This window comes from Pipistrellus kuhlii, unplaced genomic scaffold (genome assembly GCF_014108245.1).
Source record: "Pipistrellus kuhlii isolate mPipKuh1 unplaced genomic scaffold, mPipKuh1.p scaffold_m20_p_34, whole genome shotgun sequence".
Classification (NCBI taxonomy): Eukaryota; Metazoa; Chordata; class Mammalia; order Chiroptera; family Vespertilionidae; genus Pipistrellus; species Pipistrellus kuhlii.
Window position 1 is genome coordinate 120,359 of NW_023425534.1, and position 22,510 is coordinate 142,868.

Sequence of the window (22,510 nt, forward strand, 5' to 3'; positions counted from 1 at the left end):
TGGCTGGCCTGGCTCGGTGGATAGAGCGTCGGCCTACGGACTGAAGGGTCCCGGGTTTGATTCCCGTCAGGGCACAGGCCCAGATTGTGAGTTCGAGCCCCAGTAGGGGGTGTGCAGGAGGCAGCCGATCAATGATTCTCATCATTGATGTTCCTAGCTCTCGCCCCCTCTCTCTGAAATCCTCGGAGCTTTTTCTAATATAAACGTGAGCATCCACCTTCCCGGCCGACTTAAACACTGCACTCTCGCTGTGTGAGGGGTGCCTCACTCTGAGTGAGGGGGGTCTTCCTTCCTTCCTTCCATAGATTCTGCAAGAAAATAACTTCTTAAAGGTGAACACTCCTCAGGCATCAGGTCAATGCTCCCGGCCGGTGTGGCTCAGTGGCTGAGAGTCCCAGGCACTGAGAGGTCACTGGGTGCAGGCCTGAGCCCCAGCAGGGAGCGTGCAGGAGGCAGCCAATCGATATTCCTCGCTCATCGATGTTTCTTCTCTCTCTCTAAAATCAATAAAAACATTTTTTTAAAAAAGTTCAGCTTCCTTTCCTCTCTGAACTCTCACGTCCTCAGCTCACACCCACACCAGCTCCGTCCACCAGACAGGCTTTCTCATCACACGCATCACGCGTGGTTTCCAGGGACACAGGAAGGAGAAGCTCCCAGCCACAGAGCTGAGGGTCGAGTCCAGCTCTCAGGAAGCACGGGCTGGCCTCTGGTGCCCACCCTCTGGCCGGCACCCAGGTCTGGACCTCTCGGCTCAGCCCTGCAGGACACGCCCCCGCCTCCCCACCCTGGGACCTTCCCTGGGGAGCTCGGAGTGGAGCCGGCTGATCAGCGCGCGCTCTTTCCCAGCCTCCTTCCCAGCTCATGGTGGGGCCCGCCCGGCAGGGACGCTGCTGTGTCTGCCGCTGAGCGGCTCGGCTGGGAAGAGCTCCCGGCCCTCCCCAGCCCGCCCTCCCGCAGGGCCTGGGGGGGAATGCCACGTGGGGGGGAATGCCCAGGCCAGAGCACGGAGGAGCCCCCAGGCAGGGACCTCACAAGTGCCTCCCACCACTCCCATCAGCTGTGCCTCGGGGACCTCCCCCGGCTGGAACCTGAGACCTAGGCACCTGCCAGGGGAGACTGAGCAAGGGGTGGGCCACGGGCAGGACCAGGCAGGCAGCCTGCAGGCCCCCACTGCCCCCCCCCCCCCCCCCCCCCCGCTCAGGGGCGCCTGGGTCAGAACGGGGGAGACAACAGGGAGAAGGGGCTGGGTGGAGGCTCTGCAGGGAAGAGGGAAGGGCTGTGGAGACAAAAATAAAACCCCGTTCTGCCTCCTGAGCTTGTGGTTGGGCCCACAGGCATCCAAGCCACAGGCAGCCTGAGCCGTGCGCACGCCACGCAGCCCAGGAGGGGAAGGGGAGGGGCTGCCAGGGCCCGGGCTGCAGGGGGAGAAACTGGGCAGGCCCCGGAGCTGCGCTGACAGACTGGCGACCCTGGACCAGGGTCTGGACGGCGCTGCCACGGAAGCTTGGGGCTAACTGGGGAGCGTGGGGGGCTGCCCTGTGCACAGCAGGGCACTCAGCACATCCTGGTCTCCACCCCGTCCCTCCCATCACCACACAGGTGTCCCCAGATGGATGTGCCCATGGGCAGCTGCCTCTGCTGGCCCCCTGGCCCCGCCCAGGATGGAGGAGGCTGGCTCAGGGGGCCCCACCAGCCCCGGGTGCACAGCTAGCCAGCCGCACCCCCAGAGGCCCCCACGGCCCAGCTCCAGAGGGAGGCTTTGTCTCCGACGCTGACCACTGAGCTGCGCCTCCTCCCGCCGGCCCGGGAGGCGGGTGAGGCGGGTGAGCCAGGGGCAGCTGCCAGGGCCAAGGCCACACTTGGCACCGGAAGGCAGGGTCCGTTCCATCCCAGGGACCTCACCCACCGCTGCTGGGGAAGCCAAGACCCAGAGGATGTCCGTCAGCCCAGCAGCAGGTGCTGACTGCTGCCCCCTGGCGGCCACCAGAAGAAGCAGGCCTGTGCCCTTCGCTGTCATGGCCACAGCATCGGGCAGCCTGTGTGCCCACCAGCACACGCCGGGCGGGGCCGCCTGGCTCCCCGAGGGGACTTGGTCCGGTCCGTCCCAGGGAAGCTGCTGGGAAACCCGCTCAAGCCTCTGAGACCTGCCTCCTCCCCGGAGCTCACACCCAGGGCCCCTCCCATCTCAGGGGCCGGTTAAGAAGCCCCGCCCCGCGGAGGGGCCCGGCGGCCTGCCTGGCGGGCGGGGCAGCACGGGAAGGCGCTGGTCTCCTCTCCGAGGACGTGGGCCTGCGTCTGAGGGTGGGAACGGCCCGCCCAGGCCCCCCTTTAGGGATAATGCACTCCCCTCCCCGCCCAGAAGGACCCCAGTCACAGGGCCCCGGCTCACACCAGGGCTCCAGGGCTTCTCCAGCCCCACAGGCAACACCTTCCTCACCACCTGCACCCCGAACCTGCTGGGACACCCCCTCCAGCTGCCCAACTCAGGCCCGGAAAGAGGCCGAGGACACGGAGCCCACAGGCCAGCGGCCCGACCCCAGCAGGGCGGGGCGGGCGGCTCAGGGGGCCACTCGAGTCCCAGGTCCTTGGAGCCTGCTGAGCATCGCCCGTCACCTCTGGGGGCCCTGGGGCCTTTCCTGACGCCCCTCCCCGAGCCCCCCCTTATACCTCAGCCGGGCACTGCCAGCCCTACTGCTGTCCTGGGCACTCTGCCATCTGTGTGACCAGTAAGAGGCTGCCTGCCCCTGTCCCAGCCAGCCCCACGGCATTCCTTCCTAGACAGCGAGGCCGTCATGCCCACGGGCCCGGCACCAGGACAGGGGCCGGCACCGGGAAGGGCCTGCCAATCTGCCACCCAGGGCCTCGGTGCCTCCGAGGCTGGCACCGGCCTCCATCCCAAGGCAGCTCACACCAGGCAGACGGGGTCCGGGCAGCAGGAGCGGGGGCTCCGGGAGCGTTTATTACAGAGAACAGCAGCAGCAGCAGCACCGTCGGGGGCGGAGGCTCCGCGCTCACTTGTTCCGGAGGTAGATCTTGGGCGTCTGCCAGCCCGGAGGGGCGTCCTTCAGGCCCGCCTTCACCCAGATGCGCTTCAGGTCCCTCTCGAACCTCACCTGTGAGGGCAGAAGGGACGCCCACCCGTGAGGGCCACGCACGCTCCGCCGCCTGGCCCCACGCCGCCGGCCGGACCCGCCGGTACCTGCTTCCGCTTCAGGCGGCCTTCCCGCACCTTCCGCCGCAGGAACCGGGTCCTCTTGATGAGCTTGCGGTACTTGTGGCGGTTCATCTTCCGCCGGCGGATCTTCAGCACGTTTTTGCACTGAATCTGGGGCGCGTCCCAGACCTCCTGGCGCCCCTGCTCAGCCCCGCCCCCCGCCTGGCCGGGCGGACACTCGTAGGCCTGGGCTGGCGCCACAGTCCCTGGGACCCCGGCGTCCGGTCTGGGCAGGAGGTAGTGGGCGGTCAGCCAGCTCTCCAGGGGGCTGATGGACATCTTCCTGGGGACCAGCATCTCCTCGAGCTCCAGCTGCTGCTCCCCCTTGCCCGGGAGGACGGCAACCGGGCTCGGCGCTGCTGGTTGCGTGCCGTAGCGGAGCCTGCAGACATGGCTGCCCAGCACTCCTGACACAGGCCTGGGCCCACGGAGGCCTGCGGGAGACACGATGACAGTCACCACCCACCAGGCTGCAGTAGCCTGCACTCAGCCGGCTGGACCTGCCGGGACTTCGGAGCAGAAGCGCCATCACAGCCTGGGGTGACCTTAGTCCTGGTCCGAATCCCTGCTGATGTTCTGGGGGAGAGGCGGGGGAGATGGCGGGGGACTTCCCCTTTGTGATGCTCGGATGTTTGCAGGGCAGCTGGCTGGCCAGGCCCTGGCCTCCGGATGGGGAGGCGTAGACTACTAACCCGCTTGTGTGTCCTGCCCACCGGGCCCCACGGGAGCGCTTACCTGCCCGTGGAGCGACCCTGAGCAGCTGGGAGGTCAGACGCGCCAGGAACATGGTCGGCGGTGGCGGCCCGGGCGCTCAGCGGAGCTGGAACACAGGTGCGCGCGGAGGTCAGGGGGCGGCTGGCGGGCCTGGGGCTGCGGTCCTCTCGCCCGGGCTCCCGCCACCTCCTGGTCCTCAACTCCCGGGAGGACCTCGCTCCCTCCCCAAGCGACCCGCCTCCCACCACGCGGCCGGGGCCGGCACCGAGCCTCCCTGGGTCTCAGCTTCACCCCAGGCGCCGACCGCGCGGGGCGGAGCCGGAGGCGGGGAGCGGCGCACCACGGCCGCGGGTGGGCCCGGGCCCCGGAAGGGTGGCCCACACCGGCGGCTCCCGCGGCGGCCCCCGCCCGCCCTTTCCAGGCCTGAACCCGGGGACCAACACTGACCATTCCGCCGCGGTGCGCAGGCACTTCCGGTTCGGTCTTCAGCCCGGGTGCCGCCGCCCGGCGGTTCCTACGTCCAGCGCCCCCTGGCGCTCGTACAGAGCCCGACTCCGCGTCGGCTCAGGCCCCACAGGGCCCAGAAAGCCACGGCTTCCGGCCAGAGGAGCCGCCAAGCCACGCCCCCAGCCCAGCGGATTAGGGAGACAAGAAAACTACATCTCCCACAACCCCAGGGATGCTCTCTGCGCCTGCGCGGCCGAACTGGCGTCTAGCATGGCTTCTTCGCTGATGCAAGCGGAAGTGACGTTTAAATAGTGCGACGGAAATGGAGTGCGCGGGGCGACCAAAAGCGACTGGGGTACCACGCCCGCTGGGGCTGGAGGCGCTGGCCCCGGAGACCCAGCTCCCTCCCCTCCCTCCCCCCGGACGGGGCGTGAAGGGGTCAGACCGCGGCGCCGGTGACGGATCCGCAGCTCCGGCACCAGCGAAGCCCCACCCCAGCCCTTTGGCATGGCGGCCTCCTCTCCGCGCCTGTGAGGAGGCCCTCGCCTTTCCTTTTTAAGGCGAACTCCCAAACTGTGCCTGTGGAAAGAGAAATCAGAAACTTCAGTTTTTGTCCAAAACCCAAAAGAGCCTCCTGGGAGGACTGGGTTTGGCTGAGCCGGTTGCTTCTCAGGATGGAGGCTTCCAGGGCCCCAGGACCCCTTCTCGCTCTGGCCTGCGTTGGAAGGGCCATCAGGGGTGCCGGGGAGGGGAAGGATGCAGTGGTGCCCGTTGGTGGCTCTACCTGCGAGTCCAGTCTTCTCAGGCCCCAACCTAAGTAAGCAATGAGCTTTGCATCCACCCATGGGAGGGCGGCAGAAACCACAGGCTCCAGGCCCTGCTCTCCACCGAGGCCGCAGGATGGCGCTGTGCCCCGTCCTGAGGGGCTGCCTGAGTAGGAAGGTCTATGAGCATAGCCAGCCCACCTCAGCTGCAACATCCGGCCCTTCATGATTTGGTCATAGAGCACCACCTGGAACCTAAGCTCGGATCCTGTGGCTTTCACATCTCCTTGGCCCCATGGCACCTGATGAGCCATGCACAGTGCCCTTCCACCTGCAGAGGTGCTGGTCTGGGAGAGCCAAAACCAGGCATATGACAGGCCCACCCAGGCCTGGGAAACAGCACGAGGCCCATCCTGCTCACCGGGCCCACGCCCTGTGCACCCGCCTGCCACCCACTGGGGGACACTGCCAGGGGCGATGCTCCTAACGGACCCGTGTGCCTCGGGTGCAGGCAGTTTCTGTGCTTCTCCCTTCCCTTGCAGCCTTTGTGGACATGCAGACGACGAGGCCCCCAGCCTCTGACAGAAGAGCAGCCACAGGAGCTTGATACAAAACAGCTTTAATGAGATCAGAGGCGGCAGCACAGACACCCCGAGAATGGGCGCTGCGGGCTGTGCGCAGTAACAAGCAGGACACTACAAATTCTTTAATGTCCAAATATCCTGAGCAGAGAGAATTGTTTATTCAACCACATGAAATGCATAGATAGGAAACCTCTATTTAGGAGCTGGTGGCCTGCACTCAGCATCGCAGATAAAAATATACGCCTTTCAACACAGATCTAAACACCTTCACATTTTAAAAATCAGAATTCTCTACACAAGTTTTAGGCTGACAGAATTCAAGTTCTGAGTTCTCATATATAGCTTTAACTTGTATTAAACACATGTTTATTTACAACGTGGATAGAGAATAGGGGCTATTAAGGCCATTTTCTCATTGTGAAATACTGCAAAATATGTACATAAGTACAACCTAATATAGGCAAAGGTCCTAAAAGTCATTTTGTTGGTTTAACGTAATTGAGTGTCGGTATGGGAGTGAAGACAGCCTGTCGTTAGCACCAATCCACACCACCGGCGTGCGCAGTATCGACTCTGCAGCTTGTGCTGCAGGGCTGCGGCCAAGACAGGCCGGGCACCGGGACCGGTGTGTGCCTCGCCCAGCCAACCTGAAGGGCACCGTGCCATCCTCTCGATTCCATCTCCGAATTCACCCCGAGGTCCAGAGTCAACAACCATTTACAAGGAGAGCTGAGCCACAGGTCAGCCTGGCGAGGCGGAGGGCAGCTCCCGGGGACCCAGGCCTCACCTCCGATGCCTGCTGTGTCCGGGGTGGTCCCGCTCGTAGCCGTGGCCTGTGCGCTCGTAAGACCTCGAACGCTCCCGCCGCTGGTCCCTGTAGTAATGACTCTTCTTCTTGTACTTGCCGGAACTATCTGCCCGGTCCCGGGAGCGGCTTCTCGAGCGGGAGGAGCTCCGGCTCCGAGACGGGTGTGGCTTCTGGGCGGGGTACTTGCAGTCCTTGGCCTTGCGGTAGCTCCTGGCCTTGGAGCCTTTGTAGGGAGCGCCTCGGTGCGCCTGTCTCGGGGGCGAGTCGCTCCGGCTCCGCGAGCGGCTTTGGGACTTGGACCCTCCTGTGGTCGAGCCGCTGTCGCTTTTCCTGTGAAGAACAGCAGCACCAGGCGATGACCGAGCACCACACACCTCGCCTCTGCAGCCTGGGATACCACCACCCGCCCGCCAGACGCAGCCCCTCGGGCACACACCTCCTCTTAGGAGAAGCGGATCGCGACGCAGACCTCGAGTAGCTCTGCTCACGGCTCCCACTCCGACTCTGACTGCCTCGCCCCTTCGGCAACCTGAGAATAGGGAGCAGCAGTTGAGACCTGCGCTCCGCCACCCCCCACAGCCACTGGGGCACTCAGGCACTCACCCGTTCACCGGGCTGTCAGCCTTGGCCTTCTTCGCACCCTCCGTTTTCCTCTTGGTGCTCTTCACCGAGAGCGGGGAAGCCTTGCTCCCCTTGCCTTCTTTGGGAGATTCCGCTAGAACCAAACAAGGAGTTAAGACCTGACATTCAGAAAACTACAGCATTACAAACAGGTGAGCAGAGCAACGGACCACCATCTCTACGGAACAGCGCGTGGGGACACATGCTAACGGGAACTTCCTGCTCCCAGCCTGGGACTTGGGACCTGGACATGCACCGGAGATGCAGAGGGGCCACCTGCAGGGACTGGGGAAGGGTCGGGCCGGCTGGGTAAACCACCCCACAGCCCTGCTTGCTAACGGAAATAAAGCCGAGGAAAGCAATCCCTTCAGGGACATCTCCAGGATCACCACGGGCTCAGACACTCGAGAGGAAGAAGGTCGCCCTGTAGGAAGCAGACTCACCGAGCTTGAGGGCAGGAGAGAACCCCGAGGTGCTGTCCAGGGCAGGGGTGCTGCCTGGCAGCAGGCCCCTGGCTTGCGCCTTTGCCTCGTCCATGGCGTGCTTCTTCTTTTCCACCTCACTTTCCAGTTGTGTCAGGTCAACCTAGAAAAGGTAAGATCCACCTGTTCAGAAAGAGGTGCTTCTATCACAAACACAGATGTTACATGAAAAAAAAAAAAAAAAAAACACAAAAAAACACAGAACCACCTTTTTCCGAGTATACAGCTGCAGGATCTTTAAGCAGATTTCTTGAATTTCTTCTTCAGTTGCTCCAAACAAAAGAAACCAATGGGGACGATTGGGCAGAGGGATCTGAAAACAAATGCTACCGGTTATGCTTGCCCTCACGGCCAACAAGGCACTCGGTGCAGTGAACGCCACCCGCTGGTCACTACGAGGCGGCCTCTCATCGCACCAATGAGCACACTCTGTACCCGACCCCTAAGAGCTCTGGAGGCTGGAGAAGGGCCCGACCGGAACCCCTGGGCGCAGCACTGACCTCCAGCGTCCGGGCTGCAAGGTAAATGCAGGCACAGGCGATGCTCTCGGGCTGGAACCGCACAAACACGTCTGTGCGAAGGCTGTCATTCATGTAATTCCTGAAATCAAACGCAGGGAGAATTGCAACATCCGGCAAACCCAGGACGCCCATCGGGCTCAGCTAGGGAGGGCACCTCCTCTAAGGAGCCTGCTGTGAGGACCTGACACAGTCCTGGGACTCTTGGGTTCGGGGGAAAACGAACTAACTGCTTTTTCTGAACACAGGACAGTTAGGTGGGGAGATAGTTGGCAAAAAAAAAACTTTTAACCTGGCTGAATGTCAAATCGGTGTTGCTATGAAAGAGAACCAACTTTAACTCTCCTTTTCCCTCTCACTTTGCCTGCTCTCATGCAAAGCACAATGCCTCAGAAAGAAACAGGGGTGAGAGAGTACTTGGTTAGAGAAATCTAAGCGCTCAGATCCGTAGTGCAGAGAAACATGCAAACTCAGTGGACTGCGAGCTCGGAACCACAGGCTTTTCTGAGACAAGCCGTCCTCTTCGTTCCTCCTCCTTCGTCCACGAGGGAGTCCGCGAGGAGAGGAGCTTCGCCCTGGGAGCAGGGAACAGCATGCCGAGGAGGGCTCAGTGCCCAGAGGGCAGTCCTCTTCTCAGGCTTAGCAAAAACCATTTCCAAATTGTCCCATTCAACAAGGAGTCTTAAAATGAATATTCATAAGATCAGACAAAAGCATCAAAATACCATCATTTTCACCATAACCAGTACATTTAAAAACTTTATCATACTTTAGAAAATAGAGAAATACAAAAATATTTTGCGTTTTTAAAAGGTGACATTTTAAACTTGGCTACATTTAACATTTTCTTTCATACGTGTTTCTCTAAGACTTAACAGGAAACTTTACCAATCTTGCACACACAAGGATTAATTCCATGAGAAACAGGTGAACAGGTCATACAGTCACCGCTCCCCACCCCCACCCCCCAGGTGACAAGCCTGAGTCAAGCTGCACCCACAGGTGAGCCAAGTCACGCTGTGATTGACTGATCCGCCACCCCACCCCACTCCCACCCCCACCCCCACCCCGACCCCCACCCCCACCCGGTATTGCTGCTCCCAAGCCCTGGAGAAGGTGACAGACAAAGCACTCCAAGGTCCTCAAGGCCCGCACATGCCGCTGGCGGCACCTGCTGGAAGCTCATGTTCCAGCACCAGGAGGTGACCGAGAACCAGTGTGAGGGCACCAAGGCCCAGGACCCAGAGCATCACAAATGAACAGTTTAAACATTGTACGTATGCACATAACCATCGAGAAGTTTTTTTTTATCTTAATAGAACATTTTCAATATTCAAATAGTGATAACATTAATCTATTAACTTTAAAGTCCTAAAAACAAGACAAATTGCTCAAAACATATACTTAAGCTAATTGCATATCTGAAATGTTACAATATAAAGTGTTCATGGGGTCATCTAAAGATGCATTACCTTCACTCAGCTGCTGAAATGGCAGCCCTAGAACCTCCAGAAATAGTGCCATTATCCCTTACTTACATCCCAGTTCCCATCAGCCAATTCTCACAGCTTTCCACAGATTTTTTTTCACAGACAGGTATTGCATCTTTAGTGCACAGGTAGGTACAGCAGTTTTAAAGGAACAAATTTCAAGTCAAACAGTTATCAAGTCTAATCAATACAATTACCAAAGCACGACAGAGGGTTAACAAGAAGCGCAACCGTCAGAACCACAGCAGCGTCGGCCAGCACTAGACTATCGTGAGCATACCACCATCTAGGCCAGCCTTCGTGGAGCCTGCCCGGGAGTGGCTGAGGACGGCCGCTGTCCCTGCACCGAAGCGCTTGGACAGCGAGGAGAGGTCTTAGTCACTTACCCTCAGAGGCTCCCCTTTGATTGAAAGAGTACAGAAAAGAAAAGTCAAAACAGGTTCTCTTGGATAGCACAGCACCAGACAATTCAGCAGCAAAATATGACCCTTATAGCCTTAACTCCGGGGGGAAACTCACCACGCACCCAGCACTGCCCTGTGACTCCAGGCCTCATCTCTAACATATGGTTAAAGCCCGTCCCCAGAACTTACACCAACTTTACATCCCCTCTTCCCTGGGAGTCTTGTTGAGACAGCGGGGAGCAAATTCACAGGAGACACAGGACTAAGACTGTGCCCGTACCCGGGGTAAGATCCCGGGGTGCCCGTCTGCAGCCCCAACAGGAAGCCTACCGACTGCCCTCGGAGGTCAGGGGAAGGTGTGGGCCACCTTACCGTTAGCCAGTGCCTGATATTGGGAGGCTGGTTGGAATTACGTGGCAGGAACACTGGGCACTCAAGACAACTCCAGCCCACAACCAAGTCATGGGACCAACTACCCACTGCCCAAGTGCCTACAGTCAACATATTCCTGCCTGCCCCGGCTGGTCTCATAAAACAAGGAAAACCAACTCACCACGAGGTCTGGACCAGGTGTTGGTTACGTTCACACTCTAACACCTGGAGGTACATAACGATTATCTGGAAGATACGGGTCAGGCTGTTATTACCAAGAACCTTGGAATCCAGATCTCAGATCTTGAGGGCGCCATGCAGCAGTAAGCCTCATGCTAGCTCCCAGGAGGCTCCTGGCCCCAGCCCAGGACACAGCTCAGCGGGAGGCTTCTGCTGCCATCTGCTCCCTGCACCCACAGGGAAGACCTTGTTTTTCACCCCCAGCAGCTGTGTACCCATCACCAACTTACACACAATACGGTGTGAAAACACTGCCAGCAAATGAAGAAAAGCTCTTAAATCTACGGTAATTGATTGAGGTTTTGAATTAATGCCAGAAAATCAAATAAAAAAAGAGAGTATGAGGAAGCCCACCAATAAAAAGAAAATGAAAACAAAGATACAAATAGCAGTATTTTTTAAAACAAGCTTTAGACCCTAGCTGGTTTGGCTCAGTGGACAGAGTGTCAGCCTTTGGACTGAAGGTCCCAGGTTCAATTCCAGTCAAGGGCACAGGCCTGAGTTGCAGGCTCCATCCCCAGTAGGGGGTATGCAGGAGGCAGCCGATCAATGATTCTTTCATCATTGATGTTTCCATCTCTCCTTTAATCTCTGAAAGCAAAAAAAAGTATATTTTTAAAAAAGGCTAACTTTAAAAAAATAATAAAATAAAACAAGCTCTGGGCCCTGGCTGGGTGGCTCAGACGGGGAGAACATTGTCCCAATCCCCACAGGCAGGAGCAGCGTCCAATGGATGCGTAAATAAGCGGAGCACACATCCCTTTTCTCCCTCCCTCTGCCCCCTCTCAAATCAACTCAAAATAAACAACAGCTTTGTGTTTGAGAGGAACGGAGAAGGAACCAGAATACCCTACAGTAGCCACGCTCCTCAGCTAATTCTTCATGAAAAACGGCTGTTATAGGAGGAGATGAAGCCGTTACTAAAGCAACTTTAAAAATGAGCTGTTTAAAATAAACAAATAAACAAATAAATAAAACGAGCTGTTTAAAATAAATAAATAATAAACAAACAAACAAATAAATAAAGGAAAACGAGCTGTTTAAAATAAATAAGTAAATAAAGAAAGAAAAGAAAAGAAGCTGTTGAGACGTGGCCAGGTGGCTCAGTTGGTGGAAGCACTGTCCTGTGAACCAAAAGGTTGCAGGTTCCCATCCCCAGTTGGGGCACATACAAGAGGCAGGCAGTCAATCTCTCTCTCTTGCTCGCTCGCTCGCTCGCTCAAATCGTTTTGTTTTTAAGCAAAAACGCATCAAATGAAGGCTAAAAAATTTTTTTGAAAAAGAAAAATGTAAACAGACAGATGCTCTATTTACAACTTCATCACTATTTCTGAAAACAGAATGCTACTTCCAAAACGCTTAAAAACATAATACCAAAATCAACAGGAAACACAAGGCTAACGGAGAAGAGCATTTTCAGATTATGGAGAGAAAATGGAAACCCACGCCAGGGACACATTTAATCGTCCTCAGTTTTCAATCTCGGAGAGAACAGAGTGCGGCTCCGGGGGTCCTGGGGCCCCCACCCACCTTGTGGGGGTGCTTCACATGGACGCAGAAACCCAGCTCCTTGAGAACTCGTCTCTCTGCCTTTATAATCTGGTTCTTCAAGTTAACATACTCCTGATCCAGCAGTAGAGGTGTAGGTTTCCTACAAAGACACAGTACATCAGGTCAAACAAGACAAACTCTTCCTAATCTTTTGGCTACCCCCACCCAGTTAGAATCCTTCCTATATAACAAAGATAATATGCAAATTAACCCTCACAAGATGGCTGCCTAGGGGGTTAGTGAGGGACATCCAAACAACTGAACAGCAGGCTGCATGGGGGAATCAGGCCGACAGGGGAGGCAGTAGGGGGCAAACAGGCCGTCAAGGGGGCGGAGGGGCAGTTAGGGGCAACTAGGCTGGCAGGGGGAGGGAGTGACGGGCAACCAGGTAGGCAGGCAGGTGAGCAGGATTGTGAAAAGATGTCCGACTGCCAGTCATCCCCCTGAGGCTGGCCAGAGGGGGACCCCTCTCCCAAATTCATGCACCGGGCCTCTAGTCTACCATAATAAACACCACAAAACAGAAGTGGCAAGTTCATGTCCTTCCACCACAGTCTCCCTACAGCTCCAGCGCTAACCTCAGCAGCCTCCTCCCGTCTGACCCAGAGACCCGCTCTACAGACTCGGCCGAGAGGGCCAGTGCCCCGATGGCATCGAACCGGGACTCCTGACTCACAGGTCCAGCCCCAACCACTGAGCCACTGGCTTGAGCGCAACCTTTAAACAGCCAAGTCCCTAAGGACGTCCATCAGCTTTAGGAAATCAGGAAACCCACCAGCAGCCTGGAGGCCCAGCGCTCTGTCCTCCTCACTGTGGGGCCTGAACACACTCAGCAGCGCGGTGAGGACCCTGGGGCACAGGCCCCCTTCTGGTCTAAAATCCTCACACCCTGGCCCCGGCCAGCTTGGCTCAGTGGACAGAGCATAGGCCTGCAGACCGAAGGGTCCCAGGTTCGATTCCCATAAGGGCATGTACCCCGGCTGCATGCAGAAGGCAACCAATCAATGTGCTTCTCTCACACGGTTGGTTACTTCTGTCTCTCCCTCTCTCCCACTCTCTAAAATCAACAGAAAATATCCTCGGGTGAGGATCAATAACAAGAACCTCACACCCTGGATTCTGCTTCAGAAACAGTGTCACTTACTAACGGCAAGGAGGAGGCAGGCATTGGGGCAGGTGCTGGACTCACTTTTTCTCCCTCAGCTGTCGCAGGCGATGGAAGACGTTCATGACATCCCGGATCCGTCTGGGCGCCTCCTCTATTTTGGAGGCCAGGTGCACACAGGCCATGGACACGTGCTGCAACGTAAGCATTGCAACACGCAGAGGTTTGCTCCGGCGCCAGGCCTCCCGCAGCTTCCGGGCGGCGGGGAGCTAAGAGCGGGGGCGCCCGGAGGAACAGGCCCCCTGGGCGGGGTCCCGGGACTCCCAACGTCCCCTCCGGAGAAGCCACCGGCAGAGCCAGCCCTGGCTCCCCCCAGCACATGCCAGCGGGCAGCGGGCGGAACCCCTTACCTCCATGGAATGCTTCACAAAGGACTTGGTGTAGAAGAACCGCTGGAACAACACCTGCCCCGTCGCCATGGCCACCTGCGAGACAAAGGTGCCGGCGTTTTAAAGGCGCCCGACAACAGCCGCAGGGCCGCCGGCCCGGGAAAAACACACGTTTATTCAACACGTCCACGGAGCCTGCGCCCTCTCCGCCAGCGGCGATCCGGCGGCGGGGAGCGCCGGGCCCGGGCCGGCGGGGAAAGGACGGGGTCGGGGTCAGCACGGGCCCGGCGCCGCCGCCAACAAAAGGCCCGGCCGCGCCCCGCGCCGGCGCCGGCGCGGCGGTTACCTCGGGCCGGGCTCGCGGCGGCCTCACCTGCGGCAGGCGGAGCAGGATGCCGGCCGCCTGGATGAGCTCGCAGCCCACCACGCGGAGGTCGGTCTCCGTGTCGGTGTCGAGCCCACTCGACATGGATGGCGTGAAGCGGAGCTTGTCGTCGGGCAGGAGGCAGTTCTCCAAGGTGATGAGCACCCCGGAGTACAGTCGGTCCCCAATCAGCACGCCCTGCGACCCGGGAGCTGTGCCCCCCGGGCCCGGGGTCCCCGCCGCAGCCGCCGCAGGGGCCGCTGGACCCTGAGCCCCGGCCACGGCCGTAGCAGCCGCTGCCGCCGCCGCCGCCATTTTGTGCCGCCGACTCTTCTTCGGGCTTCTGCCCGGCAGGGCGGCTCCTCGCGACGTTTACGTCCGGGACCATCCAGCCCTGCCGCGTCATTGGTTGGACCTGCGGGAGGCCCGGCGACCCTTTGACACTATTGGCTACGAGACCTGCCCGTCAGCGCCGCGCACGATGCCGGAACCCGGCGCGGGCGGGCGGGGGGGGGGGGGAGCCGTGCTCCTTACCCAGGAAGCCCCGCGGCGCCCGGAAGAGGCTGTGGTCTGGGCCTTAACCCGGAAGCACTCGCTGCGGGTGCCGCTCCGGGGCGCCCCGGCGGAGCTGCGTCTTCACCAATTCGCGAGTTCGCGAGCCCCGCACTGCAGCCCTAAGGCTTCTTGGGGGTCCGATTGTTCTCGAAGGGGTTTGCGGGCACCCGGAAGGCACTGGGTGAGGGCCCGGACCGGGGGGCGGTGTCACTCGGCGGGACGGCACCAGGGCAGGCGCAGGGGTTCGTGGCTGCTTTTCCGCTGTGAGGTGCGCCCCCTGAGCCTGGGGGGACCCTCGGAGGCTCCGGGAGGTATTTGAAGGTGTCAACGTTGAGATCAGAAAGGTGAACCTAGGCCGCGGGTGGGAGGGGCTCTCACCCCAGTCACCGGGAGAACCCAGCGGGGACGGCTCTGGAGTGAGCACCCAGCCCCGCGGTAGTGACGGACCCCTGCCCTTAGCTTCCTCTTCCGCTCTCGGCTGTACTGCTCTCCTTTCCCTCCGGACGGAAACCTCCACTTGGCTGGCCTGGACCACACATTTGGGATTGCAATCTCCCATTCCCCACCGCACACACCCCCTCCCCCAATAAATCCTTTTTGCTGAATGAACACCTGACCGACTTTTTACTTACGTCCGGCATGTTTGGGGCTCACCTGGGATCCAGAGAGACCCCTGGTCCCCATAGCGCCAGGTCTGGGGAGCAAACAGGTGCGGCGCCCACAGACCCAGCTGAGCTCGTTTTCCTCCTCGGCTCAGGAGCTCCAGGGGTAAGTTCTCCTGGGTCCGACCTTCTGCTTTTGTGTTCTGAACTTTTCTGGGTTTTGTTCTGAGGGCTCTCTTTTTCTGTTTGCTTGAATTAATACGTGGCAGCTGGCACTGTCATCCCTCTTCAGTTCTCGAATCCAGGGTTGGGGGTACAAATAATACTACCAGATCACCAGAGTTCTTGCCCTCAGAATGGAGCCAAAGACAAAACAGAGCAGAATTGACTTCACCGGGAAGAGGGGTAGCCGGAAACATAGAATTCCATGTTTCTCCTAAGTCCATGACACCCCAAGGAAAGGCAAGGGTTCCCTAGGCATCGTGGGCAGGGGGCCAGGATGGGATGTTCCAGGAGCTGTGGTCAAGGCTTCATCTGCGGACTTCATCTGACCAACAGAGGAAGCTCTTGAGGTGCTGATACCTGTATGAACTAACTACTGACCACCACTGCCTGGTCGGTTGTATCGGACGCTCTGGGTTAGTGACTGCCAGCCCCTGGTGGTATTTAAGTCACCTGACGGCATGCTGCTCTCGTAGCTGTACCAGAGGAACAGACGCAGTGTTACTGATCTGTAGCTAGTTTTTCCAAACTCTCACCAGAGTAAGATCTTGTCTGGAACCCTCAGCCAACAGCTTATGGCTCTATCCAGTCAGGGCCAGGCCCGGGAAGGGAAATGGGTCCAGTGTTGCTGCTAGCATATAGCAGCATTGACTGCTTGCTGGTGACTCCTGCATTTTCCCCCATTTCTCCCCCACCACCACCACTTTTATTATTTTTTTTTAATCCTCACCCAAGTGAGGACACATTTTCCACGGACTTTTAGAGCGTGGAAGAGAAAAAACGATGGGTTGGTGTGTGTGTGTTCCCGCTGCCCCACATCGCTGGCTGAAAGGCAGCTCCTGGAGGGAGGGGGGCAAAAAAAAATTAATAAAATATGTAAAAATAAATAAAATTTAAAAAAAGGCGGCTCCTCCACAGCAGGACGTGGTGCTCACACCACACTGAAGGGCTCCTGTTTCTCCACCTGTTGCCCAGGAGCCATTTACTGACGAGCGTGTGCACTGAGCACCTCATGCACAGCCCAGCCCCAGGCAAGGTGCAACGAGGGAAGGAGACTCCTCCCCAAGCCTCGAAACGCTTCCAGTCCAGTGGCCATCACCGAACACGGTGACAAGGGCCAGGAGGCGTTTCTTAGGCCAGTGCAGTGACTGGAGCCAGAGGGATGTTGGCCTGCAGTGAGGATGGGGAAAAGTGGGCAGGTCACCAGGCAATACGCCTCACCCTGGCAGCCGCTCCCACCACGTGAGGCAGAGCACAGAGGTGCCTGCTTGACGCAGAGGACACACGCGGAAACGCTGACCAGCACACAATTTTTATTAACACAATCGACAAGCAGTCGCTGGTCTTTCCCCAGGAGGACAGACAGGCCTTTTCTCTCACATGGTTACTGAAATAAGTAACACAACTGCAAATCATACTAAACCCATTCTTGGCAAAGGATTCTTGTTTTAAGGATCACAGGAAACGCCTCTTCCTGCGAAACCAGCTGCAGAGGGCCAATGTGTCAGTGTCCCGTCAGTGGTACTGCACCACTCTGGAAAATATGCCTTCCGGCTCCTTCCCGTCCCCCAAGGCGGCAGCAAACCCTTCCTCTCGCCTCCTTTTGGCCAAAGCAGCCAAGGATTTAAAAGTCTTTGGTTCATAGATGGCCAGGTCAGCCAGCACCTTCCTGTTGAGCTCCACCTGGCACTGGGAGAGAAGCAGAGCCCGTTCAGCATCAGAAATGCGTTTCTCTGAAGCAGAAGAGAAGGCGCTGAGCTCCTAGTCCCAGCACATAAGCTGGATCCACTCCTAGGAGCATGTCCTGCACGGCTGCAGGGCAGGCTCTGCCCTCAAAGGGGAAGGGGAGGGAGAGGTGAATCCCATCCAAGCAGGACACTGGAGGAGGAATGTGGACAGGAAGGGAGCGCTCCTCTGCAGGAGGTAGCAGAGAGGAGGCTGGCATCCAGTCCTGATGCCAGAAAACCAAGGATCCTGCTTAGGGTCAGGGGTCATCACCCAGACGGATGCAACTGTGGGCCTGGGGCAAGTTCAGAAGAGGAAGTGACAACTCCCATTTGCAAAGGACGAAGACAGCCCCAAAGGGGAAGCAGGGACCCAAGCTGGGCTTTCCCAATTCCCACAGACAGCCAAACCAAGTCGTCGGTAAAGTAAATCTGCAGGTGACTTCGGAATTGGAGGCCTGGCCGATGCAGCTCAATTGGCGGGGCACTGTCCTGTGCCGTGCACCGAAAGTCTGCCAGCCTGAGTCCTCGGCCCATCACAGCCCTATGTGGTGGGCTTGATCCCCGGCAGGGGCAGGCAGAAGGCTGACAATGTTCCACTTTCAGGTTTATGTTTCTCCCTCTCCCTTCTCTCTCTCTCTCTCTCTCAAATCAATAAGCCTGGAGAAGGGGAAGGAGGGCGGGAGGAGGCTCAGTTGGTTGAGTGTGTTCCCATGCACCAAAAGGGAATGTGCCTGGGTGGTGGGTTCAATCCTCAGTAAGGGACCGCCAGAAGGCTGCCAACCAATGATCCTCATCATTGATGTTTCTCTCTACCTCTCCCTCTCCCTTCCTCTCTAAAATCAATAAAAATATTTTTTTAAATGGAAAAAATACCCTCAGGTGAGGATTAACTAAAGTAATAAAAAGCTTTAAAAAAAAAATACCAAGGACAGAAACGGGTACAACATAGAAGCACAACCCCAACCCCTCAGGAAATAGCATAAACACCAAACAGAACAATTACAAAGATTTTGTGACACACCTTTACCCCCTTCAAGACATTTTCCTCCTTTATGGTTGCACTAGAGGTCTGCGGGATCAGGCCGAAACTGGCTCTCCGATATCCCCAGAGGGGTCCTGAATTGTGCGGACGAAGGCCAGGCCAAGGTACCCCACCAGTATATGATTGGGGCCGAGGAGGGACAGGGGAGGTTAGCCAGCAAGGGCATGTCCTGTAGGGTCTGGCTCAGTCCCCATAGGCTGGACCCTAGCAGCAAGTTAGCCTAGGGGTTGGAGCGTCTGCCCCTGGTGGTCAGTGCACGTCACAGCAAGCAGCTGAGCAGCCTTAGCACATCTTTAGCACATCACGCTTTGATTAGTTGAAGGGACGACTGGACAACTGGACACTTAGCATATTAAGCTTTTATTATGAGTTTCAACTCTCATTGCTGCCTCATCAGACCAAAAAACTGTGAAATTAAACTTAAAAGTTAAAGCCAAGTTTTTCTGCCTTTTTCCCTCGATGGGGAAATGCGTATTTGTGTCTTGTCCATTCCCAATTCTACCACCAGCAGGACAAGCACAAAGCTAATGTGGGGGGTCCCTGAACTGACAGAACTCCACGCGGATGACAAATCAGTGTTCAGGTGCATGGGGTCAAGAAGTTTGGTTTCTGCAGACATTCAACATCTCACCAGAACCCCATCCTCAATCATACCTTAACTAAATTGCCAGTGAATGCTTGGTAGCGCAGGCCGTGTTCCTGGGAAGCAGCTGTAATCCGATTAACCCAGAGCTGAAATTAAGAAAATATTGAGAAACTTAAGAACTCATAGTAGCCTTAGTCAGTGTGGCTCAGTGGATAAAGTGTCGGCTTATGGACTGAAGGGTCCTGGGTTTGGTTCCAGGGAAGGGCACGTACCTAGGTCACAGATGTTTGTCTCCCTGCCCACCCCTCTAAAATTCAATGGAAAAATATCCGAGGGTGAAGAGGGTGAGGATTAACAACAACAAAAACATAACTTGTACGTCAGTCCACACCTCCCAGCAGGGCTCCGAGCGAGCTGCTGCTGCTGCTGTAGCAGCGCATGTGAGTCCGTGTCCCTGCTCAGGCCAACAGGCTTCCACACCAGCAGCAGGAGGCCAGGCCGGCGCTCGCCCCCAGGGCCAGCTCCTCTCAGCTCGCAGGGAAGTGGGTGCAGTGAGGGGGAATTCAAACCCCTTTAGGCACCGAGAACACAGCTGAAGGGGACTTGCAGACTCGGCTCAGAGTTTGGGAAGGACCGCGTGTGGAGTCACGCAGGAGCCACGGAGGTGCGGCTCCCTCAGGGAGCAGGGGGAGGGCAGAGCAGGGCTGCAGGGAGGGAGGACCTGGCTGGCAAGGAGCTGCAGGGCGTTCCGGAGCAGGCACCTGGAGGCTAGGGGGAAGGGACCAGCCAGTGACGCAAAGGCTTCTGAATGGAACTGCTCCGTTAAACAGGGAGGCTCTCTCAGGCCACGCCTGACTCAGTGCTAAGGCTCGGGCCCTTTCTTCCCTCCGTCCGTGGTCCTCAAGCTGGGCCGTGCATCAGAATTGCCCACGGGCTTGTCAAACGAATCGCTGCCCCACCTCCGGGGCTTCTGCTGCAGGTGCCCGGGGAGCCCGAGACTACACTTCTGCCAGCCCCACCAGCCGCTGTGCCGCCCCAGGGCCCGCCGGAGCCCCTGCTGCTCGGTGGCAGCAAACGCGAGGGAGCTGCCAGGCCCTGCTCTCAGCTCTTCACAGCACATTCCAACCAGCGGCGCACAGCTGGGTCTCCCCCAGGAGCCCGGGGGGCCAGCACCCCTCTATCCCCTGCTGATAAGACCCAGAGGGGAAACAACAGAACTGGGTGCACAGACCCCTCTGCAGACTCACAGGCAGGGACAGTTCACTGTGCGGGGACCAAACCTACGGTTTGTGAAGTGGGTCTGACATTGAAAGGACAGCCCTGGCAGGCGTGGCTCAATGGTTGGAACCAGGAGGTCATGGCTGGATTGTGAGTTGCAGGAGGCAGCCCATCAGTGGTTCTCTCTCCCTCTCCCTTCCTTTCTAAAGTCAATAAAAATATATGTATATACTTTTTTAAAGAGTCAGAATTGCCGAAACCGGTTTTGCTCAGTGGATAGAGCGTCAGCCTGCGGACTGAACGGTCCCAGGTTCGATTCCAATCAAGGGCATGTACCTTGGTTGTGAGCACATCCCCAGTGGGGGGTGTGCAAGAGGCAGCTGACCGATGATCCTTTCTCATCGATGTTTCCAACTCTCTATCCCTCTCTCCTCTTCTCTGTAAAAAATCAAAATGTTTTTTTAAATCACACCCCACCCCTCTATCCATTCAGCCCATATTTACAGAGTGTTACTGACCTGGACCCTGGGTCACACAGCGTTCAACAGCAGTAAGATTCCCCTGTGAAACCTACGTTCCAGTGGGGGCAGGGGGCGAGCAAAGAACAACCAACCAAGTAAAACACATGGTGCGTTGGATGCCGAGTTCACGAGGGCGCTGAGCGGCGCCGGCCTGAGAAGGTGGCACTTCGCGGAAACCCAAGTGCAAGTGCAAACTGCTTGGGAGGGAGCAGGCGGGAGGGCGGGGACCAGACCACAGTGACCACGGCTGGGCTCTGCCTTTCCTCACGAGCGGGGAGGGACGGGAAGCGCCCGGGGCCTCAGGTGGAGGGGAGCTGAGAAGCGGACATGGTTGGGCGGAGAAGGACGGGCGGTGCCGCAGGCGGGGGTTGGCGGTGCGGGCACGGGACCCTGGCCACCGGTTCCTGCGGGATTTGGGGTGAAGGGCATGAGAACGAGAGAGACAAAGGCCTGGAGAACGGTGCTGAGGCTTCCGCCTCGGCGGCAGGGGGACGGGGTCTGCCGCAGCCGCCGCGGGTCCCGCGGGAGGGGAGGGGAGGGGAGGGGAGGGGAGGGTGGGAGCCAGGCCCCTCGGCCGGGGGCTGACGCCGGGCCCCCGGGGTCCAGGCTCACCCTCCGCAGGATCCTCTTCCTCAGTCTCCGGGCCTTCGTGCACTTCACAAACGCTCTGATCACAGCGCGGACGGCCAGCCGGTAGCAGCGGTTCGACCTCCCCCGGAAGTGCTGGGTCAAAAAGAACGGGAGAGGCGGGTCGGCGGCGGGGTCCGCGGGCTCCCGGGCGCGCCGGGGCGCGGGGCGGGCGCGGCCGACTCACCCGCGCGTGCTTCAGCACCTCCTGCACCCGCCAATAGCGGTCGGTGACGCGGGCCCGCAGCCAGAGCTGCGTCGTGAGGAAGACCATGTTCCCCGCGCGCGTCCCCGCTGAACGACGCCCGCGCCGCGCCGCGCCGGCCGAGGGCTTCCGGGTCAGCGGCCCACCGGGAACTTCCGGGGCACCGCGCATGCTCCCCGGCCCTACCGCCGCCTCGCTTTCGTGCGCATGCTCGGGCTCGGCGGGCCGGTGCGCGCGCAGCCTCCCGCTCTCTCCGCCCTCCCGCCCCCCGCGTCCGGTTGTGCGCGTGGACGGGGGCGGAGCGGGCCGGGGGCGGGGCGGGGGCGGGGCGTGGACGCTGGCGGCGGGGCGGGGGCGGGGGCGGGGGCGTGGACGCCGGCGGCGGGGCGGGGCGGGGGCGGTGGAGAAGCCAATGCCGCCCTCCCCCACGCGTGGGCCTTCCGCGTGCCCCGCGGAGGGCGAAGGGCCGCTGCAGACCGCCGCTGCGGGAGCCTTGCCTCAGGCGGGGCCAGCAGGGCACCAAGGCCGCGTGTCGTTTGGTTCCGTCCGGTGAATACCCGGAACTGGCGGGTCCACGGACTCCGAGCCCACCGGGACCGGCCCGGGGCGGGGAGGGGGGCGGGGAGTGGCGGCCCGGGGACAGGGTGTCCTTTCGCGTGTTGACGTGTTCTGCCCCGGGGTAGCGGGGGCGGTTGCATAAGCTGTGAAAGTCCTAAACGCATCGGACCCTTTAAAAATGGTTAAACTTGCCGAAACTGGTAGAGTGTCGGTCTGCGGACTGAAAGGTCCAGGGTCAAGGTTGCGGGCACACCCCCGGAGAGGCAACTGGTCGATGTTACTCTCTCATCGACGTTTCTAGCTCTCTATCCTTCTCCCTTCCTCTCTGTAAAAAATCAATTAAAAAAAATATTTTTTTTTAAATGGTTAAACTGGTACATTTCACCTTCTGTGTATTTTACCATAAAAAATAGGGAGGGGGCAAAAAGTAGGTGCAATTTCTTTTTTTCTTTTTTTTAATATATTTTATTGATTTTGTACATAAAGGAAGGGAGAGAGATACAGAGTTAGAAACATCGATGAGAGAGAGTCATCAATCAGCTGCCTCTTGCACACCCCCTACCGGGGATATGCCTGC

At 58.6% G+C, this 22,510-nt stretch overlaps 3 protein-coding genes and 1 long non-coding RNA gene across 15 annotated transcripts in view; 1 reads left to right on the forward strand and 3 right to left on the reverse strand.

The window, feature by feature from the left end:
• The window catches only part of CCNL2 (cyclin L2), a 32,022-nt gene extending 16,898 nt beyond the window's left edge, over nucleotides 1-15,124 (reverse strand). The window contains exons 1-11 of one of the 8 annotated variants that reach the window (XM_036460990.2): nucleotides 14,080-14,547; nucleotides 13,728-13,802; nucleotides 13,402-13,511; nucleotides 12,192-12,312; nucleotides 10,603-10,667; nucleotides 8,138-8,237; nucleotides 7,846-7,950; nucleotides 7,599-7,740; nucleotides 7,138-7,249; nucleotides 6,971-7,063; nucleotides 5,863-6,864 (exon numbers count right to left, since the gene is read on the reverse strand). In XM_036460990.2, coding sequence (XP_036316883.1) covers nucleotides 6,510-6,864; nucleotides 6,971-7,063; nucleotides 7,138-7,249; nucleotides 7,599-7,740; nucleotides 7,846-7,950; nucleotides 8,138-8,237; nucleotides 10,603-10,667; nucleotides 12,192-12,312; nucleotides 13,402-13,511; nucleotides 13,728-13,802; nucleotides 14,080-14,385 — 1,584 coding nt within the window. In that variant the 5' untranslated portion in view covers nucleotides 14,386-14,547 and the 3' untranslated portion in view covers nucleotides 5,863-6,509. The other 7 variants (XM_036460991.2, XR_004992023.2, XM_045570517.1 and 4 more) reach the window with 7 other exon arrangements.
• Nucleotides 2,928-4,555, reverse strand: AURKAIP1 (aurora kinase A interacting protein 1). 4 transcript variants are annotated; one of them, XM_036461018.2, is made up of 4 exons: nucleotides 4,379-4,555; nucleotides 3,953-4,037; nucleotides 3,203-3,651; nucleotides 2,928-3,116 (listed from the first exon to the last, which is right to left on the reverse strand). In XM_036461018.2, exons 2-4 carry the CDS (start codon nucleotides 4,002-4,004, stop codon nucleotides 3,015-3,017), a joined length of 603 nt encoding a protein of 200 aa, XP_036316911.1. In that variant the 5' UTR covers nucleotides 4,005-4,037; nucleotides 4,379-4,555; the 3' UTR covers nucleotides 2,928-3,014. The 4 variants fall into 4 exon arrangements, with proteins under 4 accessions (XP_036316911.1, XP_036316913.1, XP_036316912.1 ...); XM_036461020.2 differs by lacking the exon at nucleotides 4,379-4,555 and adding an exon at nucleotides 4,202-4,353 and having other exon boundaries at nucleotides 3,953-4,038; XM_036461019.2 differs by lacking the exon at nucleotides 4,379-4,555 and adding an exon at nucleotides 4,197-4,353.
• Nucleotides 15,125-16,694: 1,570 nt separating the features above from the next.
• On the forward strand, nucleotides 16,695-17,313 carry LOC123651079. Its single transcript, XR_006739556.1, has 3 exons — nucleotides 16,695-16,709; nucleotides 16,911-17,158; nucleotides 17,195-17,313. It is a non-coding gene; the product is annotated as an uncharacterized LOC123651079 (long non-coding RNA).
• On the reverse strand, nucleotides 16,741-21,527 carry MRPL20 (mitochondrial ribosomal protein L20). 2 transcript variants are annotated; one of them, XM_036461024.2, is made up of 4 exons: nucleotides 21,358-21,527; nucleotides 21,156-21,266; nucleotides 18,873-18,950; nucleotides 16,741-17,138 (listed from the first exon to the last, which is right to left on the reverse strand). In XM_036461024.2, exons 1-4 carry the CDS (start codon nucleotides 21,442-21,444, stop codon nucleotides 16,965-16,967), a joined length of 450 nt encoding a protein of 149 aa, XP_036316917.1. In that variant the 5' UTR covers nucleotides 21,445-21,527; the 3' UTR covers nucleotides 16,741-16,964. The 2 variants fall into 2 exon arrangements, with proteins under 2 accessions (XP_036316917.1, XP_036316918.1); XM_036461025.2 differs by lacking the exon at nucleotides 18,873-18,950.
• Nucleotides 21,528-22,510: the final 983 nt, after the last annotated feature.

What these genes read in the sequence shown, in the direction of transcription:
- AURKAIP1 (XM_036461018.2), bottom strand. Translation starts at nt 4,004, where the DNA reads ATGTTCCTGGCGCGTCTGACCTCCCAGCTGCTCAGGGTCGCTCCACGG. An exon ending in CAGGGTCGCTCCACGGGCAG is followed by an intron (nt 3,652 to 3,952) that starts GTAAGCGCTCCC and finishes TGTCTCCCGCAG; the next exon opens with GCCTCCGTGGGCCCAGGCCT. An exon ending in GCCGCCTGAAGCGGAAGCAG is followed by an intron (nt 3,117 to 3,202) that starts GTACCGGCGGGT and finishes CTGCCCTCACAG; the next exon opens with GTGAGGTTCGAGAGGGACCT.
- MRPL20 (XM_036461024.2), bottom strand. Translation starts at nt 21,444, where the DNA reads ATGGTCTTCCTCACGACGCAGCTCTGGCTGCGGGCCCGCGTCACCGAC. An exon ending in AGGTGCTGAAGCACGCGCGG is followed by an intron (nt 21,267 to 21,357) that starts GTGAGTCGGCCG and finishes TTTTTGACCCAG; the next exon opens with CACTTCCGGGGGAGGTCGAA. An exon ending in TCACTGGCAATTTAGTTAAG is followed by an intron (nt 17,139 to 18,872) that starts GTATGATTGAGG and finishes CTTCTCTCCCAG; the next exon opens with TGCCAGGTGGAGCTCAACAG.